The 21,307-nt window shown below is 37.1% G+C and overlaps 1 protein-coding gene across 1 annotated transcript; it reads left to right on the top strand.

Moving 5' to 3' along the window:
* Positions 1–9,212: 9,212 nt before the first annotated feature.
* Positions 9,213–19,469, top strand: LOC120188959 (early nodulin-55-2-like). Its single transcript, XM_039192324.1, has 3 exons — positions 9,213–9,401; positions 18,664–18,916; positions 19,016–19,469. Exons 1-3 carry the CDS (start codon positions 9,213–9,215, stop codon positions 19,465–19,467), a joined length of 894 nt encoding a protein of 297 aa, XP_039048255.1. The 3' UTR covers positions 19,468–19,469.
* Positions 19,470–21,307: the final 1,838 nt, after the last annotated feature.

Below are 21,307 nucleotides of genomic sequence, written 5' to 3' on the forward strand. Positions count from 1 at the left end.
TTCTCACAATTAAATGAATAATATATTCATTTAAAGTGGAATGAAATGTAAATTAAGATGACATTTCAACCAAATGTGTTCATCTTCTCCTCCAAAAGCTGCGTGGGTTTCTTCAAAGGTAAGAGATCTTCAACTCATTTTTCAAGCAATTTCTTTAAGATTATGAGTATGATGAAAATATAAAATGGTTATTTGCGAAAAACGCTATCATTTGGTACCAATATTGCATGATAATATAGCTTGATTTCAAATATCCCCAAATCTGGAAATTTGGGTTTATACCATGGTTGTTGAAATTGATGATGATTATTGATGATTTTGAGGTTGTAAGAATTGATGAAGAACCTAAGGATGAAGTTAAAGAAAACAGTTTGGATTTTGATTCTGGCAGTATGTTGGAAAATTCACCAGAAAATATATAAAAATAATTTGGAGGTTATTTTTATATATTGTGTTCATATATGGATTTAGTTTTGTTTAAAATAAACGGGGATCAATTTCAAGTTGTATACAAATATATATGAATTTTTAACTGAGGAAAGGTCAGAAAAGTCGGACAGCAGAATTCTGTACAAAACAGATTCTGTTGGTGAACTTTGAAAATTCACCATAAATTGTACAGAATGAATTATAAGGAGTTCTTTATATGGATAGATTCTTATTTGAGTCTAGTTTTTAACAGAAGAAATGGAATTGAATTCCAGTGTATATATCAATACAGAATAATGATTCTTTAAGGGTAGTGCGAGTTGTCTGAATTCTGGAAAATTAATGGGTTGTTGTGTAAGTGTTGTATAATTGATGTACTATGCTGGAAATTGTTGTTTGAGAATTGAAATGAGTGTTAGATGTGAAATTGATTATTTTGGGAAGATTGAAATGATTGGTGATTTAAGTACAACAATTGCATAGTTGGGGTACTTAAATGTATTTATGTTTTTGTAAAAGCATTTGAATAGAAATAATTTCAATGTTGGAATTATTGGTATTAAGAATTTAAGTGGTAAAATGGTGAAGACCATTTTGGGTAAATTAGAAAAGTTTGTCCCAATGTTATAAGGAATTATTAAGAGTTGAATATTTTGATAGATGATGAATTTCAAATATAGTATGGAGATATGGTGGAATGTATTTATGTTAGTAAAATACTAACATATGTACTGTTATAAATTTGTGATTTATACAGATCATGGTTGATTTGCAATTGAAGCAAGTCAAGTATAAAAAAGGTATATTGTGGACAATAGTGAGGCACAAATATTTTGAAAAATATAAAGTGTCAAGTTGAGTGCAATACATGCATGAAATTATACATGGATGTTTTATACATTATAAGGAAGACTTGTGATAAGTCGACCTTGTTTATATCGGCATGATTTTATATCATTTTTTATAAATTGACATTGAGATGTCAGAGTATGGAATTAAAATGCATTGATCATGAAAAAATGTGATATTTTACCATGAATGTTTTCGGGTATGAACTGCCCAATGTTAAATTTGATAATATACTTTGCCATGGATGGATCGAATAAAGTAGACTATATGCCCAAGTAAGTCATTGAGGGATAGGGTATAGTTGGCATGCCATAGAGTATAACAGCTGCAGGTTTATAATACACTTCGGTGTATATGGTGGGCACGACCTTATGTGTAATACACTTCGGTGTATATGGTGGGCATGACCTTACGTGTAATACACTTCGGTGTATATGGTGGGCACGACCTTATGTGTAGCACTACGGTGAAAATATTACTCGAATACCCAGGGTCCTCAAGGTTTAATATTGGGCTATTGGCTATGGATTATGTTTTATTGGTTAATAAATGGTAACCATGCAAATAAGCTTATGAGCTTACGGAAATAATGGCAAGTATATAGGAAAAATAAGCTTACGAGCTTATGGAATTTAAATGGTAAGTATTTTGGTAAAATAAGCTTACGAGCTTATGGGATAAATGGTAAGAGATTTTATATTATTTTTATCATGGTAAAATATTGGATATGTTAGTAAATGATTTTATGGAAATTTGATTTTTGATATTGAAAATCATGCATGAATTGTATTGTACTGTTAAATGTTTTAATTGTCTCACTAAGTTTATACTTAGCGTGTGATGATTTTCACGCGTAGGTAAAAAGCTTGTAATGGAATAAAGAGTTCAAAGTGACATCGAACATCGGGGAGTATATTTCAATATCAGTAAGACATCTTATTGTGAAATTTTGAAATAGATAGTGACATGTAATTAATAATATTCAATTTATTTTGTTGAATATAGTTGGAAAAAATAGAATTTTTATAGTGAAGAAATGTTAAGTTTTTATAAGTTAATATGTAATTTTTGGGTACTATTCACTGTTCGGATACTATTCACTATTCATAAATAAAAATATTTTAAATTAAATTGTTATAACGAAACGGAATTTTATATGATATGATATTTTTATAATATCATTTACTATTTTAAGGAAATAAATTTTAAATATCTTGTGAATCGTAAAATGATTTTAGAAATTCAGATAGCATCTATAATCTGTATAGGTATAATTATACGGGTTATGGGTGTTACAAGTCTTATCTCAAAAGACGAGTCAAATTTCAGGTTGGATAAAATCACTTTAAATTGAAATCAAATCAAATTTTAAATAAGATATATATTTGTATCAAGTCAGATCAAATTAACCGAAAACCGAACCTAGCTCCATCACTTTGTTTGTAAGTATATGGCTTGTAAATGAAATCATATTTCGAAACGCAATAATATGGATTTTTTACTCAAAAAACTTCAAAATTCACCTTAAAACATACATAATCGAACTAAAAATTTAACTTCTAATTATCTCTAAAGTTAAAATTAAAATATAAACAATTGAATAGTACATATTTAGTATAATTAAAATAAATTTTATATTGTTTAACAACCCCGCGAGGCTGGGATAAAAATCTAGCATTAGATTAATTAAGAAATCAGAACACCCTCTTTCCCATGTGGCTTACACGTTCCTTCCATTACCATTTACTTCCTATTTTATTTAACCTCAGAGGCCAGAGCTACGGTTAAATAATCAGATCAAACGCGCAAACTCACATTCAACGCTACTCATGGCTTCCAACCCCAGGCTCATTGATCTTTTACATTCTAGTAATCACGGGATCGATCCAATATTCAAAGAGAATGTTATTTAAAAAAAAAACGATTGATATTCATTTGAAAAAACGATTAATTTTGTAGGCACTAATTTTCTTAAAAGATAGAGCTAGTAAAAGTTCATCTCTTAAGAGGACTCTTTCACAACCATATCTTTTAAAGTAACAACCACACCAACAAACGTACAACAATCGAATAAAGAGTCTAGTTGCATTAGGATTCTATTGTTAGTTAGTTTTTTTTTTCACTATAAATACATGTAATCCTCCCTATTTGTAACACACGATTTATATACAAGATACAGAGGAAAACACGAAAAAATACAAAGGCAAAACTATTGTAAACGATTCGAAAATGAAATAAAAGGTAATATCTTTTTTACATTGATTCGTTCATTCTCGCATGTGCATGTTATTTTTCTTGAGATTTGGTTTGAATAACCCAAAGCGTGGGTTGCACCGATGACCAAAAAAGGGTGGGGTTTCGAAGTTTCGAACCTAGATCTACTCCCAAGACATGTTCACTTTTAAAGTATTTAGTATTCCCCTTAAGTCAATCTTAATCTTTAATTTACCTTGAAACTTACCCTTTAATTTTACTTTTATATTAATTTCGTCCCCTATATATATATATATATATATATATATTTAATTATATTTTTATTTATTTATTTACTATATTCTTTTTTTATTTATATTATATATCTTATATCATTATATATATATATATATATATATAGATGTATTAATTTTTCTCGATTTATTATGTATATATTTTTTCTTAATATTATATTTTATATGTTTTTATATATATTTTCTTAATATTCTATTTTTGTTTTTATTTATTTATATATATATATTATATTTTTACTTTATTTTATTTTTTTTATTTTTTTTCTTAATATCATGTATATCTTTATTTTTTATTTGTTTTACTTAGTATTATATATTTATTATTTTTATTTGTTTTAGTAAATATTACTTTATGTGTACACATTATTTTTATTCATTTTTAATTTCTTTTACCTTTTTTTTTATTTTTTACTCAATTGATTTTTCCCTTTATTTGTGTCTTTGTTTTTTAACATTTTATTCATTTTGTTTATTTTTATTATTTTTTACGTGTTTTGTTATTTTCCATTTTTTCTTGTTTTATTTATTATTCTCACGTTTGCACACTTGCTATCCTAATTCGATTTCATACTCCGCTACGAATCTAACGTTTTTATCTTTTAAGGGTATTCAAATCAATCAATTGTAAGTAATTTGAATCGGGTCTGTTAAATTTTAATTTAAATTTTGAATTTTCACAACTAAGACAACCGACAAATTAATTGGTACCGAAAGGGCGATTCAAGAGTGCTAATCCTTCCTTGATCGTAACCGACTCCCGAACCCGACACATTTCTGGTAAAAATGCAGATCATGTAAGATGGTGTCTGACCCACCTAAATTCGTTTTAAAATGGTCGGTGGCGATCCAATCCAATTATTTCAAGTCGAAGCCCAATTCGGGGCCTAACTGAAAGACGGTTACGACAGCTTGGCGACTCCGCTGGTGATAGGTAAGTGAGTCAGGCTAAGGTAATTTCCAGTTGTCCTTTTAACGAAAATGGTAAGTTTAAATTTTAAGGTAATATTTCGATCCTTTTTTACTTACTTTTGATTATATTTTCGGGTAAATAGTTATACTAATCGTTTTCTCGTGATTTCAGCCTTCAAATTCTTTTTATTTAAGGCTTTATATCCGAGCTCCAAACCCTGTCTTAAGTGGGGGTGAAAGCGACGCCTTCGTATGAATTTATTCACCATGCGGGCATAGCAAGTAGCCTTCGGGATTCATATACCTTATGTCTTCGTGTGAATTTATTCACCGTGCGGGCATAAGGGAATGTGTCCTCTCGACTTTAACTTAGTCCACACAAGCTTGTGATGGGTTTAGGACTAAGGGTCTGGCAAGCCCAATGGGGCACCAGCAAGGAGAACTCGAGTACCGTTTTTAGAACCTAAACCGGGAAACCATGGAGAATTAGAGCCTACCCCGAAATCACATTCCAAAACCTAGGATATTTTTACCCTAACCATTTTCTTTTTTGTGTTTTTTTCTTTTGTCATTTTTTTTATTTTTTTATTTTACTAATCCTTTTGCCTTTGTGTTTGTTTTCTAGTATTTGCATCATAACGAGAGGCTATTGATCCTTAAAAAGCGTTTGTTAAACACAAAATAAATCCGAATTAATGGACAAATGTGTTGTAATACAAGAGATTAAAAACGCTGAGGCACGACTATGGTCCGAGAAGACTCAGAAAGAGAAGAGATACAGTCTTCAGGGAAATTATGTGTCAGAGCTTGTTAGTTACGCATCTGTCAGCCTGAAACAAAACGATGTCCAAGAACTGCGAAATATTTGGGACAGTTGGGGGAATGACAGAAAGCAGAAGTTCAACCAACGATATGGTGATATTGCCCTCTTACTCCATGTCAAGACTGATGAGCCCCTGCTCCAAGCATTAATTCAATTCTGGAACCTGGGATATAGTTGTTTCACCTTTAACCGGGAGGACATAGTGCCCACAATTGAAGAGTATACTACCCTACTGCACTGCGAAAACATCATACTAGAGAGGGCATATATCAAACACATCAAGAGTCAGCCTTTCAAGAATAGACTAACTAAGATTGCAGGGGTTGATGAAAAATGAGTGACTGATCGACTTCGACACAAAGATAACGGGGTAGGAATCGAGTGGATTCACATAAGGCAACTAATGAAGAACCACCCTGATGAATTGAACACTATAGACCTTTTTGCACTAGGTCTGTACGGTCTGGTTATCTTTCCGAAGACTTTGGGCTGCATCGACGCAGCCGTGGTAGAGCTATTCGAGCAACTTCCAAGGCGAGTCAACCCAGCACCGACCATCTTAGCCGAAACTTTTCGATCTCTCAACTATTGCAGAAGAACTGGCGGAGGAAGGTTCGTTGGGTGTATTCAGCTCCTTCAAGTCTGGATTCACAACCACTTTTGGAAGACTAATGGGGTAGCCTATCGCCGATTCAGCACTACCTATTCACCTTTGGGAGAATTCATCACTAGGAAATGGTATGAAGGTGCTTCAAAGGAAAAGTGGATGAAAGTTTTTACACATCTTCAGGATCAGGATATTACCTGGAGAGCCCCCTGGTTGTTCCTCGGTGACGTTATTTTTCGGTGTGGGGATTCTAATACTATGACCTTACTCGGACTTTGGGGTGCAGTTGGGTATGCTCCGTTGTTAGCACTTAGACAGTATGGGGCACGTCAGTTTGTCCCGGTAACATGCGGGCTAGCTAGATCAGAGTTTGTGTATAAGAAGAGGATCAAGGAAGCAGCTGATTCGTGGAAGAAAGTATACTGGATGGATGTTGTGGCTGCCAGAGACATGCTTACTCCGGATTATATGGAGTGGCGAAGACTGAAAAAGAATGATAATATCCCGGTGCCAGAATTTGAAGACACCCGGACCATGGAGGAACATCTCAGGCATGTCCCTTCTGAACTTGAGATAGCTAAGGCGGAGTTTGAAGCTGTGAATAACAAGCTGAAACAGAAGGTTAAAGAATTGGAAGCTGAACGTTATCAATGGAAGCTAGATGTCGAATCTCAGAAAGATAGAGCAGACAAGCTGGAAAGAGAACATAAAAGAGTCCGTTTTGAGCTCGAGGATTTGAGAAAAGGGTATCAAGATAAAGTCAAGGATAATTCTAAGTTGAAAGTAACCTCTGAATACTGGAAAGACGAAGTTCATAGCTTAAAAAGAAAGTTTAAGGGGTCTGATGAAAGAGCTTGAAAAGAACAGTTGAAAACTGCTCAGAGGCGCTTAGCAGACAGTTAACATCAAAATCAATGCTTGAGAATCCAGATGGCTGACCTAGAAAAACAATATCCGAGTTAGAAGTTATTGTGGATGGATTCAAGAAGCAAGCAGCCGAGCTTCAGATAGTACCATTCGACGGAGGTCTGCGGTGGCGTTTCCGTTGGGAGCAAGCACAACAAAGGGTGAAAGCTAGAGACGCAATCATCCGAGATTTCCTGGATCAAGTGCAAAAAGTAGCCCGTCATCTTCACGGCCTGGAAAGGGAAGCTGGAGTGGTTCGACAAGGCATTCAACCAATGATAGATAAAGGCAGAAGACTTGTCAACCTACTAGAAGTTGTTCGGGGTCTAGAGGATTTAGTCCGAACGTACCTTTGATTGTTTTTTATGTCTCTTACAAGATAAAACATTTCTGTCTAAATAAGGATTATTTATAATAATAGACACTTTTTTGGATCAATGCCTCTAAATTGCATACATTGTGCATTGCATACTTTGCATTTTATATTTTATATTTATTTTTATATTTTCCATGTTTTTACATTCATATTAACTAACAGAACATGTCTCAGAAAGGGAAAGAGCAAACACCAAATTTACCACTGTAAGTATTAAATACACATCATCCACATAATACTCGAGCAAAGAAGAGACAAATGGAGGCCATAATGGAAAAACTCGAGGAGAACATGGCAAGACTGCAAAAAGAACTAGAAGATAAGATGGCTCAAAACAATCAGAGCACCCTGGAGTCCATCAAGAAAAATCAGGAGTCCTTGGTCGACCAAATTGTAGCCAAGTTATCGGGATTACAATGAGATAGTGCAGTAGGGGGAAGTCCCTTCGAGGGGGTAACCATATCACCAACCCCACAAGTGGTTATTTCACCCGGGATCTTACCCAAACCACAAGAAAACTCCTCTGCTATCAAAGAAAAAACATCATCTGCTGTAAAGGTGCAAACTTCCACAACTAATCCTGATAATCATCCGGATGATTACAATATCCCGAATTTCAATGAAGATGACAAAGCAAGAAAGATGGAAGAGAAGATCAAGGTGTTAGAAGATCGAATGAAGATGGTCCAAGGGGACCATGATTATTATGGAGTGAACGTAAGAGAGCTGAGCCTAGTTTCAGATTTGGTGCTTCCGCCAAAGTTTAAAGTTCCTGAGTTTGAGAAGTTCGATGAGAACAGCTGCCCATCAGCCCATATCACTATTTTCTGTCGGAAGATGACATGATATGGAGAGAATGACCAACTCTTGATCCACTGCTTTCAGGAGAGCCTGTCCAGTTCAGCTATCCGGTGGTACAACCAACTCAGCCGAACTCATATCAAGACATAGAAAGACCTAGCCAAGTCTTTCCTGGACCAATACAAACATATTAATGATATGAGACTAGATCGAGTTATGCTACAAGGCCTGGAAAAGAAGCATAACGAGAGTTTCTGACAATACGCACAACGTTAGAGGGATTTGTCTGTGTAGGTTCATCCACCCTTGGATGAAAAGGAGACTAGAAAGTTGTTTGTACAAACCCTGAAGACACTTTACTTCGGGCACCTGGTGGCAATTACATCGGGAGGTTTTTCAGAACTAGTCATAGTCGGTGAAATGATTGAGTTGGCCATTAAACAAGGAAAAATCGAGGGAGGAGACTCCAGTAAAAAGCCTCCCACAAAGAAAAAAGACTGAGAGATCAACAATGTCAACACTTACAACGTTAACAGGGGTGTTACGATCTCAAGCTCAAAAAACACTACAGCTGTACCGTATGGTACTTCAAACCAAGATCAGAGAGAACCAAGAAAAGAAAGGGAAATGGAGCAGATCGATCCCATTCCCATGACATATAAAGAGCTATATCAACAACTCTTCGACACTCATGTAGTGTCGCCTTACCCAATGGATCCGATGAAGCCTCCGTACCCGAGATGGTATAACGAAAATGCTCACTGCGAATATCATGGCGGTGTGCAGGGACATTCAATCGAAGGTTATCTCGTATTCAAAAGGCTTGTACAACGAATGCGAAACAAGAATTGGATCACTTTCGACTCTGAAACACCAAACGTTGCCCAGAATCCCTTGCCTAATCATCCGGAGACCGAAATTAATGCAATCACCACCGAAAATGATAGGATAATTAAAACCAGTGTTTCAGAAGTCAAAGCTCCACTGGCTTGGGTATGGAGCCAAATGGTAAAAGCAGAGCTTCTTACACCACAGTCATATGCAGAAAAGGGTGAAAGTGGTAACTATTGTTGTTATCACAATGAAGAGGGACATAAAGTGCAAGAATGCTCTGTATTCAGGACATTAGTCCAGCTGATGATGGACCAGAAAGAGTTGGAGGAGTTTTACGAAGAAGTTCAGGATTCCCTGGAGGTAGATGTTTACGCTACCGGAGAATCATCAGACAAAAGACTCGGTAGGGGTAGTCCTTTGGTTATTACTCCTAAACCAAAGATGATAACAGTAACTCCGCAAGCAAATGTGGTGATCACGACACCTCGACCTTTTCAATACAAGGATAGTCAGCAAGTGCCTTGGAAGTACGAATGCCATGTAAGAGCTTCCAAAGAATGTGACAACAAGGCGGGGAAAAGACCACTAGAGCTCTTCAAGGAAGATGTGTTGGCTATCAATGAACCTATAAAGGAGAATGAAGCTAAAGAATTCCTTAAATTCTTGAAGCATATCGAGTACAATATTGTAGAATAACTCCATAGCTTGCCAAAGCGCACTTCAATGTTGGCACTTTTATTAAACTCTGAAGCACATCGGGAGGCACTGTTGAAAGTCTTAAATCAAACGTTTGTGCCATAAGACATACCAGTCAGCAAGATGGATCGACTGGTAAGTAATATTCAAGCTGATAATCTCATCTCATTCTCAGATGATGAGATTCCATCCGGAGAAAGAGGCCAAACTAAGGAATTAGACATCACTACCTATTGTAAGGGGCATGTCTTACAGAGTGTGTTGATCGATAACGGCTCAGCCTTGAATGTGATGCCTTTGGTGACATTGAAGAGGCTACCAATAGATACCCCTCATATGAGAGCCTGCCAGAACGTGGTCTGAGCATTTGACGGGACCAAGAGAGAGGTAGTTGGCAAGATTAAGGTACCACTAACGATTAGACCAACCACCTACAACATTGAGTTTCTGGTGATGGATATTATGCCTTCTTACAACTGTCTTTTGGGAAGGCCATGGATTCATTAAGCTGGTGCAGTACCATCCACACTACACCAAAAGGTTAAATTTGTTATTGACAGGGCCTTAGTAATTATCAATGCTGAGGAAGATATTGTGGCGAGTGTAACCACGGAGGCCCCATACATCGGAGTAGATGAAGAAGTGGTGGAATGCTCATTCCATTCTTTAAAATTTGTGAATACCATCTTTGTGGCAGAAGGAAGAATGATTCCTGGACCCCGGCTTTCCAAGTGTACCAGGATGGAGATCATGCAAAACTTGGGACGAGGTGCCAAGACTGGGAAAGGGTTTGGGAAGTTTCTGCAAGGGAGGATTGATCCAGTCCTTCCTATTTCAAAGCCAGACCGGTTTGGGCTCGGCTTTCAGCCCAGTTACCATGAGAAGAGAAAAGAAGTTCAGAAGAACCGAGAGAGAAGACTAGCCAGGTTGACTGGAAGTGAACTTCAATGGGAACCCATGACATTCCCGCCTCTTTGCCACACATTCAAGTCAGGTGGTTATGTATTTGAGATCACCTTATCAGACTTAGAAGCGGATTTGGAAGATCTGAGCATCAATGCCATGACCACTGGAAATACTGACAGCGAAGATGAATCTGGGATATGCCCTCTGCCACCTAGGTTTGCCTAGTAGTTGGTCGGTCTAAGAACTACCTGTGGTTTACAAGAGTCTTTCAGAGTAATATTCGAACTATCCCTAATTGCCTATACCCAGGGCAATAGGTAATCTTTTGTAAGGGCGAATAAACATTTGGTTTAAGTTCAATAAAAGATGCATTTTTCTCTTCCCATGGCAAACAAATTTTCCTTTATTTCCTTTTGAATTCATTGTCTATCTTCTTCATTTCGGTACTTCATTTCCTTTCTCTCGAATTCAATTCTTGATTATTTCGTGTGTGATATTTTCCTCTCACACATGCACATTTTCCCTTCTTTCAGATCCCCAGATAACAATAATGTAGGAACTAATGATCCTGATCTGGAGGTGAATTTTGAATCAGCTATTTGTCTCGGGGAATTTGATGAATGCGACACTGAAGAGGAATGTAACTTGCCTACCGAATTGTTGAGAATAGTAGAAAGAGAAGATAAACAAATACTGCCCCATAAAGAGACAATCGAAATCTTGAATCTGGGCACTGAGGAAGACCGAAAGGAGGTTAAAATCGACACAACTCTTTCGACAGAAGCAAGACACAACCTAATAGTCTTACTTCAGGAGTATATAGAGGTGTTCGCCTGGTCATATAAAGACATGTCGGGATCAGACACAGATATGATAGTCCACAAATTGCCTATCAAACCAGAATATAAACCAGTGCAGCAGAAACTGAGAAGGATGCGACTAGAAATACTCCTTAAGATCAAGGAAGAAGTCAAGAAACAATTTGATGTCGGTTTTCTTCAAGTGGCCAAATATCCGGAGTGGGTGGCCAACATAGTGTCTGTACCGAAGAAGGACGGGAAAGTACGTATGTGTGTCGATTACCGGGACCTTAATAAGGCAAGTCCCAAGGACAACTTTCCTCTGCCACACATAGACACTCTGGTGGACAATACAGCCGGGAACAACTATTTTTCATTCATGGATGGATTCTCGGGGTACAATCAGATCAAGATATACCCTGAACACATGGAGAAGTCCACTTTCGTCACAATGTGGGGAACTTTCTGTTACAAAGTGATGCCTTTTGAATTAAAGAACGCTGGGGCAACATATCAGAGAGCCATGGTAACCCTGTTCCACGATATGATACATAAAAAAATCGAGGTTTATATCGACGACATGATTGTCAAAGCACAGACCAAAAATGAACATGTCGAGCATTTGAGAAAGCTCTTCCAGAGATTGAGGAAGTTTCAGCTACGACTAAACCCTAGCAAGTGTACTTTCGGGGTGACGTCCGAAAAACTGTTGGGCTTCGTGGTCAGTAGAAAAGACATTGAGGTTGATCCCGACAAAGTTAAGGCTATCCAGAATCTACCTCCACCTTGAACACAAAAAGAGGTCCGAGGTTTTCTAGGCAGATTGAATTATATAGCTCGGTTCATATCTCAGTTAACCGATAAGCGTGATCCAATCTTTCGCCTTCTCCGAAAAAATAGCCCTGGAGTATGGGATGAAAACTGTCAGATTACATTCGAGAAGGTAAAAGAGTACTTGTCTCATACTCCCATCTTAATGTCCCCCATCCCAAGCAAACATCTGTTCTTGTATCTATCTATATTCGAGAACTTGATGGGGGTGTCTCTTGGGTCAACATGACGAATCTAGAAGAAAGGAAAGAGCCATATACTATTTAAGCAAAAAGTTCACTGATTGCGAGGATAGTTATCCTCCTATTGAGAAGGTTTGATGTGCTTTAGTTTGGTCTACAAAAAGACTCCGACAATATATGTTGTATCATACCACTTGACTGATTTCCAAGCTGGATCCACTAAAATACATGATGGGTGTACCTGCTATATCTGGAAGGTTAGCCTGATGGCAAATGTTATTGTCTGAATTCGACATCGAATACGTCAGCCAGAAGGCCATAAAAGGAAGTGCCATATCATATTTCTTAGCAAGCAGAATCGATGAGAATTATGAGCCGATAGACTTTGATTTCCCAGATGAAGACTTGATGGCTTTATCCTTAGAAGAAACAAGTACTTCAACAGACAGTTCCTGGAGAATGTATTTCGATGGGGCGTCAAATGCATTAGGACATGGTATCGGGGCAATACTGATCTCTCCAGAAGGGAGTCACTACCCATTTACTAGCATACTGAACTTCGATTGTACTAATAACATGGCAGAATATGAGGCATGTGTCTTGGGAATTCGAGCTGCACTGGGGCAAAATGTAAAGACCTTGCGAATATACGGAGATTCAACATTAGTAATCTATCAACTCCGTGGAGAATGGGAAACCAAAGATACAAAACTAATGGAATACCGAAATCTAATACTGGATCTGCTCGAAGAGTTCAATAAAGTCACTTTCCACTATGTGCCAAGAGAATAGAATCAAATGGCTGACGCTTTGGCTACCTTGGCAGCCGCATTCAAAGTTGGCGGGGAGTCTGAAATAATGTCAATTGACATGCAGTCGTATGAGTACCCGGCTCATTGCTACCAGATTGAAGAAGTAAGAGACACTAAGCCTTGGTACTACGACATTTTACAATATATCAAGCATCGAAGTTATCCAGAGGAAGCCAATGAAACTGATAAAAGAACCATTAGAAGGATGTCAGCTGGATACGTCCTTGATGGGGAGGTCTTGTACAAGAAAATCGATAATCAAGTTCTGTTAAGGTACGTCGATACTGAAGAGGCAAAAATGATAATGGAAGAAGTACATGACAGAGTTTGTCGAGCACATGCAAATGGACATATGATGTCGAGACAAATAATGAGATGCGGATATTTCTGGTCCAAACTGGAAAGTGATTGCATCAACTATGCTAGAAGATGTCATAAATGTCAGATTTACGGAGATAAAATAAATGTTCCACCTCATCCACTTCATGTCATGACGTCACCATGACCTTTCTCTATGTGGGGCATGGATGTTACTAGGCAAATCCATCCGAATGCTTTGAATGGTCATCGTTTCATCCTTTTAGCCATCGATTATTTCACCAAGTGGGTAGATGTTGCTTCCTATGTAAGTATCACTCAATTCATTATTTGCAAGTTTTTGAAAAAAGAGATCATATGTCGGTATGGTTTACCTGAAATGATCATTACCGATAACGCTACAAACTTGAACAATAAAATTATGAAAGCTGCTTGTGAGCAATTCAACATAAAGAATCACAATTCTACTACATACAGACCAAAGATGAACGGCGCAGTAGAAGCAGCAAACAAAAACATCAAAAAGATAGTGGAGAAAATGACTGAGACCTACAAAGATTGGTATGAGAAGTTGCCTTTCGCTTTGTTTGCTTACCGAACCTTAGTACGAACCTCGACTAGGGCAACTCTATTTTCATTAGCTTATGGAATGGAAGCAGTGCTGCCCATTGAAGTAGAAATTCCGTCATTACGGGTCTTGACAGAAGTTAAATTGGATGACGCAGAATGAGTGCAATCCAGATATGACCAGCTTAATCTGATAGATGAAAAGAGACTAAAAGCCATTCACCATGGTCAAATCTATCAGAAACGAATGGTTCGAGCACATGACAAGAAGGTACGCCCGAGAATATTCCGTGAATGAGATCTGGTGCTAAAGAGAATTTTTCCAGTCCAGAAAGATTTCCGAGGAAAATGGACATCAAATTGGGAAGGACCTTATGTCATGAAAAAGGCCTTCTCCGGAGGAGCCCTTGTCCTAGATGAAATGGACGGACCCGAAATGTCATATCCCATCAATTCAGATACAGTCAAGAAATACTTTGCTTAGGATAAAAACCCAAAAGGGCGTCCTAAGTAAAAAACAAAAAAACAAAAATGAAAAACGTTTAGGGTGAAAACCCGAAAGGGCGCCCTAAATTAAAAAAAATTAAAAAAAGAACAAAAAAGAGAAAGAACAAAAAAGAGAAAGAACCAAAAATAAGGTGGGTTTAAGATGAAAACCCGCAAAGGGCGTCTTGCAACCAAGGATGAGTCCAAGTTGAAAACCCGAAAGGGTGATTTGGATAATTCAAGAAATCCAGACAGTTGAAACTCCCCAGCATCTGAATTTTCCGCAGACTCAACGAGTCAGAGAAAGGTTGCACTCTCCTGAATGTTGTCGCACTCTCAAAGATCCTTTAGAAAGGTTGTATTCAAGGTCACCTAACGACTTTTCTGCTCAGAAGTGCCCACATTATTGAAATCTAAGACATTCATTTATATCTCATCATGTCTTCATCTTCCAGAATATTTGCCATGTGTTATTTGTTCTTTTTTTTTTCAATAAAAGACAATCTTTTTTTCTCCAAACCAATTCCTTTTGAGCATCTTGGATTGCATATTACTGTACAAAGATTCATTGAAAAGTACATGTACTCGGAAGCCGATCAAGGCTCATGCATATACTTGAGATGGTCGAGAAACATTTCCCAGATCAAGGATAAAAATCAAACATCAGATTTGAACATTTGAATAATTCAAGATCAGGGATCGAAACTTCAAGATTCCAGAATCAAAATTCCAGACAGGTCTTAGCTAGAGTCAATATCAACTTCTCGGCGAAGGATATTGAACTCGAAGCGACACAATTGGTTCAAGAGTAGATTTCAACCTTGCAACGTAGGATATCTAGCTCGAAGCCAAACTTCACAATAAAAGGGACATCCACGGTTTCAACCTCAGGGCGAAGGGAATCGTGTCCACCCGCAACATGCAATACTTGGATTTCAACTTCACGACGAAGGATATCCAAGTTAAGGCTCAACTTCACGACGAAGGGGTCATCCGCGATTTCATCTCCACGACGGAGGATATCGTACCCGCACATCCACGATTTCAACTCCACGAAGGAGGATATCGTGCCATTTGAGGCTCAACTTCACGATGAAGTGGCTTCCCAGTTTCAGAGCCAATTTCAACTTCACAGCGAGAGATATTGGACTCAAGACAACACAAGCTCAACTTCACAACGAAGGGGCGACTGATTGTCAACAAACAACTTTTCAGTTTCATTCAGAGTCAATTTCAACTTCACAGCGAAGGATATTGAACTCGGGACAACACAAGCTTAACTTCACAGCGAAGGGGCGGCTGACTGTCAACAAACAATTTCCAGAGCCAATTTCAAATTCACGACGGAGGATATTGGACTTAGAACAATACTACCTACTTAGATTTCAACTTCACGATGAAGGATATCCAATTACCAGGCTCAACTTCACGATGAAGGTGCCACTCGCGGTTTCAACTTCACGATGAAGGGAATCGTGCACACAAGCATCATCCATCTCTAGATTGGATTTCAACTTCATGACGAATGATATCCAACTCAAAGAAGGGTTATTTGTCAACAAAGACCTTCGAGTTCGACTACGCTCAGCTCCAAGGAACATCATTTACAGCATAGCTCAAGGCAAGAAGGGCTATCTGTCAATAAAATTATCGAGTTCGATTCCATTAAGCTCGATAACACCTCAATCACACTATTGCCCGGCTGCAATCGAGGTTTTCAAGCCGAGAAGAAGATCTGAGTTAGCCGTGCCTTAGTAGCAAGAAGCCTTTTTTCCGTCAGCATAGCTTAAGTCGAGAAAAACTATCTGTCAGCGAAGACTTTTCGAGTTCGGTTTCATTCAGCTCGAGGGCATATCAACCACATTGTGGAGTCAAGAGATTACTTTCCAGTCGAATTTTTAGCCAAGGTCTTTAAACCGAGAAGAAGACCAAAGTGAACTACAACGAGAAGCCACATTCTGATTCAAATCATTTCAAGATTGACTCAACTTCGCGACGGAGGAGGCATCCACAACTCAATTCGACAGGAAATTATTCTTCAACTCCATTGAACAAAAATTTGTGTCTTTTTATCTTTGTCCTATTTTTCGTTCCACAAAAAAGGACAAAGAGGGGCAGCTGTAGACACCAATTTTCTTAAAAGATAGAGCTAGCAAGAGTTCCTCTCCTAAGAGGACTCTTCCACCACCATATCTTTTAAACAACACCCAGCAAACGTGCAACAACCGAACAAGGTGTCTAGTTGCATTAAGATTCTATTGTTAGTTAGTTTTTTTCACTATAAATACATGTAATCCTCCCCATTTGTAACACACGATTTACAAATAAGATACAGAGGAAAGCACGAAAAAAAACAAAGGCAAAGCTATTGTAAAAGATTAGAAAATGAAATAAAATGTAGCATCTTTTTTTTACATTGATTCGTTCATTTCTCGCATGTGCATGTTATTTTTCTTGAGATTTGGTTTGAATAACCCAAAGCGTGGGTTGCGCCGATGACCAAAAACGGGTGGGGTTTCAAAGTTTCGAACCTAGATCTCCGAGGCATGTTTTTTTTTAAAGTATTTAATATCCCCTAAGTCAATCTTAATCTTTAATTTATCTTGAAATTTACCCTTTAATTTTACTTTTATATTAATTTCATCCCATATATATATTTTTATTATTATTTTTTACAAAAACGGGTGGGGTTTCAAAGTTTCGAACCTAGATCTACTCCCGAGGCATGTTCATTTTTAAAGTATTTAATATTCCCCCTAAGTCAATCTTAATCTTTAATTTATCTTGAAATTTACCCTTTAATTTTACTTTTATATTAATTTCATCCCATATATATATATTTTTAATTATATATTTTTTATTTACTATATTCCTTTTTTTATTTATATTATATTATTTATAATATATATATATATATGTGTATGTAGATGTATTAATTTTTATCCATTTATTATGTACATATTTTTTCTTAATATTATATTTTCTACGTTTTTATATATATTTTTTTAATATTCTATTTTTGTTTATATATATATATATATATATATATATTATTTTTACTTTATTTTTTTTATTTTTTTCTTAATATCATGTATATCTTTATTTTTTATTTGTTTTACTTAGTATTATATATTTATTATTTTTATTTGTTTTAGTATATACTACTTTTATGTGTACACATTATTTTTATTCTTTTTAATTTCTTTTACATTTTTTATTTTTTTACTCCATTAATTTTTTTTCCTTTATTCGTGTCTTTTTTTTAAACATTTTATTCATTTTGTTTATTTTTATTATTTTTTATTATTTTTTTACGTGTTTTGTTATTTGTTATTTTTTCTTGTTTTATTTATTATTCTCACGTTTGCACACTTGCTATCCTAATTCGATTTTATACTCTGCTACGAATCTAACGTTTTTATCTTTTAAGGGTATTCAAATCAATCAATTGTAAGTAATTTGAATCGGGTCTGTTAAATTTAAATTTAAATTTCGAATTTTCACAACTAAGACAACCGGCAAATTAATTGGTGCCGAAATGGCGGTTCAAGGGTGCTAATCCTTCCTTGACCGTAACCGACTCCAGAACCCGACACCAAAACCCGACACATTTTTTGTAAAAATGCAGATCATGTAAGATGATGTCCGACCCACCTAAATTCGTTTTAATATGGTCGGTGTCGACTCCAATTCAATTATTTTAAGTCGAATCCCAATTCGAGGCCCAACCGAAAGACGATTACGACAAATTTTTTACTCGAAAAACTTCAAAATTCACTTTAATATATGCATAATCGAACTCAAAATTTAACTTCTAATTATCTCTAAAGTTAAAATTAAAATATAAAGAATTGAATAGTACATATTTAGTGTAATTAAAATAAAATTTATATTGTTTAACTACCCTGCGAGGCTGGGATAAAAATCTAGCATTAGATTAATTAAGAGATCAGAACACCCTCTTTCCCATGTGGCTTACACGTTCCTTCCATTACCGTTTACTTCCTATTTTATTTAACCTCAGAGGCCAGAGCTATGGTTAAATAATCAGATCAAACGCGCAAATTCAGATTCAACGCTACTAATGGCTTCCAACCCCAAGCTCATTCTAACGTTGCTCGGCCTTCTCATCACCACCACCACCGTCGCAACGGCTTACACCAACCACACCGTTGGCGGTGACGCAGGCTGGTTCTTCCAGTCCGTCACTAACACGTCCGCCACTAATTACACTTCTTGGGCCACTAATCAAACTTTCAATCTTGGCGACTATCTCAGTAAGATCCAAAGCTTTAATAATTTTTTATTTTCCATTCGCCATTTTTAACTTATTTTCTCATTTATTTATTTATTTATCTTCAAACTTTAAATATTAGTCTTCAGGACCAGTACAAATCAAACGGTGATCCAGACCTACAATGAAACGACGTATCGGAACTGTACAACGGACGACGCTTTGGGCACCGATACCTTCCAATACAATGGCGGCAACACAGACTTTGACCAAGCAATGACCGTCGCGGTTCCGTTGACCATCGAGGGTGCAAACTACTACTTCTCCGACGGTGACGATGGTGTTCAATGCCAGCACGGCTTGGCATTCGAGATCCTCGTCCGTCACGGCAATGGGTTGCCTCCAAGCCTCAACCAGCCTCCTCCTCCTCCCTACGTCGAGCCTCCTAGTGACACAGCTCAGTCTCCTCCGGCCACGATTAACGGCGGGACACCGTCGTTGAATAACGACGCAGTCGGCTGCACTGACACAAGAGCGATACTGTATTCAGTTTTCTTTGGTGTTACAAGTTTGATGATAACTTTCATGTGCTAAACTGATGGAAATATGCAACCGCAAAAGCGCATCAAAACACTTCAAATAAAGCACAACAAACACCAAAGAAAGAAGGGAAAAACATTAAATGAGATATGGAATCACATTCATGGACACACTTAACACCATCAATTATAGTTCATCACTACCGGTAAACTTGGTCAGTCCATGTTTTATTTATTTTTTGGCTCATCTGAAGATTTATTAATGAATTAAGTTCAATGCCCTGCATTATATAGCAAAATAACGTCCACTGAAGCTATTAAAAATTGCATAATAACACTTCTGATACAATTTTAATCACCATAACTTCTGTGTTAGGAAATAAACCGAGTACGAGTAATTTCCCTATAACTAGATTAGTGAGAATACGAAATAAAAGCGGAAAAACAATACCCGAAATTGATAACGGAGTTCAGCCAATTGTGCTTACGTCTCCGGACTGCTGCAGATCTTTTACTAAGAGAGAAAATTTACAGGTGTTTACAAAACACTCACTACTCACAAGAAAACTCTCTAGTGTTGGGAGAAAAAAATGATTTTTGGGATGATTTAGAAGCTAAATGAGCTAGGGTATTTATAGTTGAAGCTTAGGGACTAATCTTTGAAAATACCCTTAAGTTCAATGACTAATTGTGAGACTTACCCTTCTCACTTTCAAATATAGTTGCACCGAAAATTGAAAAATTTATGTGCATTTAATTTGCACTTTCGGCAGCCCTATTTCTATGACTTTGCAGCCTTTTTCTATGACTTTTAACAATCTTCCACTTGAAGACTGATTTTAATCTGTCTTCACACCTCGATCAATGCAACAATATTGCTGGTCTTGTTACTCTAGCATGCCAACTTCAGTTTGTCCGTGGTCGCCGTCTTTGTCAACATGTCTGCCGGATTTTGAGCTCCACTAATCTTTTCAAGTTTCAAAATCCCATCTTCCAGAAGAGACCGGATAAAATGATACCGTAATTGTATGTGCTTCGTCCTGGAATGAAAAGACGGATTCTTTTCTAGATAGATAACACTTTGACTGTCACAATACAAGACATTGTTTTCTTGTTTCTTGCCTAACTTTTCCAAGAAACTTTGGAGTCAAACCATCTCCTTGCTGGCTTCCGTAACAGCGACATATTCTGATTCAGTTGTGGAGAGAGCAACTATCTTCTGTAGTTGAGAAACCTAACTCACTGCAGTACATCCTAGAGTATAGACATACCCTGTAGTGCTCCTTATGATGTCAACATTTCTGGCTAAGTCAGCATCTACATAGCCTGTCAGTATCGTATCTCCACCTTTGAAACAAAGTGCTTTGTTTGTGGTACCCCGCAGATATATGAGGATCCATTTGACTGCTTCCCAATGTACCTTGCCTGGATTATTCATGTACCTGCTAACAGCTCCCACTGCATGAGCAATATCTGGTCTGGTACATACCATAGCATACATCAGACTTCCAATTGCTGAGGCATACAACACCTTTACTATGTGTGCACGTTCTTCTTCCGTCTTTGGTGATTGTTCTTTGGAGAGTCTAAAATGAACACCTAAAGGTGTACTTACTGATTTAGCATCTTGCATGTTGAACCTAGAGAGTATTTTGTTGATGTACTCAGCCTGTGATAACATCAAAGTCCCCGACTTTGTGTCTCTCTTGATCCTCCCAAGAATCTGCTTTGGCAGCACCCATCCTTCATAGCAAACTGCTTCGACAATTTTTGCTTCAAGCGTATAATCTCTTGCATGTCGAGCCTGCAACGAGTGTACTATTGTCTAGGAGCTTGTTTTAATCCATACAAGCTCTTCTTTAACCTGCATACCATGTTTTTCTTGCCTGTTTCTA

The sequence above is a fragment of the Hibiscus syriacus genome, unplaced genomic scaffold (genome assembly GCF_006381635.1).
Source record: "Hibiscus syriacus cultivar Baekdansim isolate YM2019G1 unplaced genomic scaffold, ASM638163v2 tig00116951_pilon, whole genome shotgun sequence".
Lineage (NCBI taxonomy): Eukaryota > Viridiplantae > Streptophyta > Magnoliopsida > Malvales > Malvaceae > Hibiscus > Hibiscus syriacus.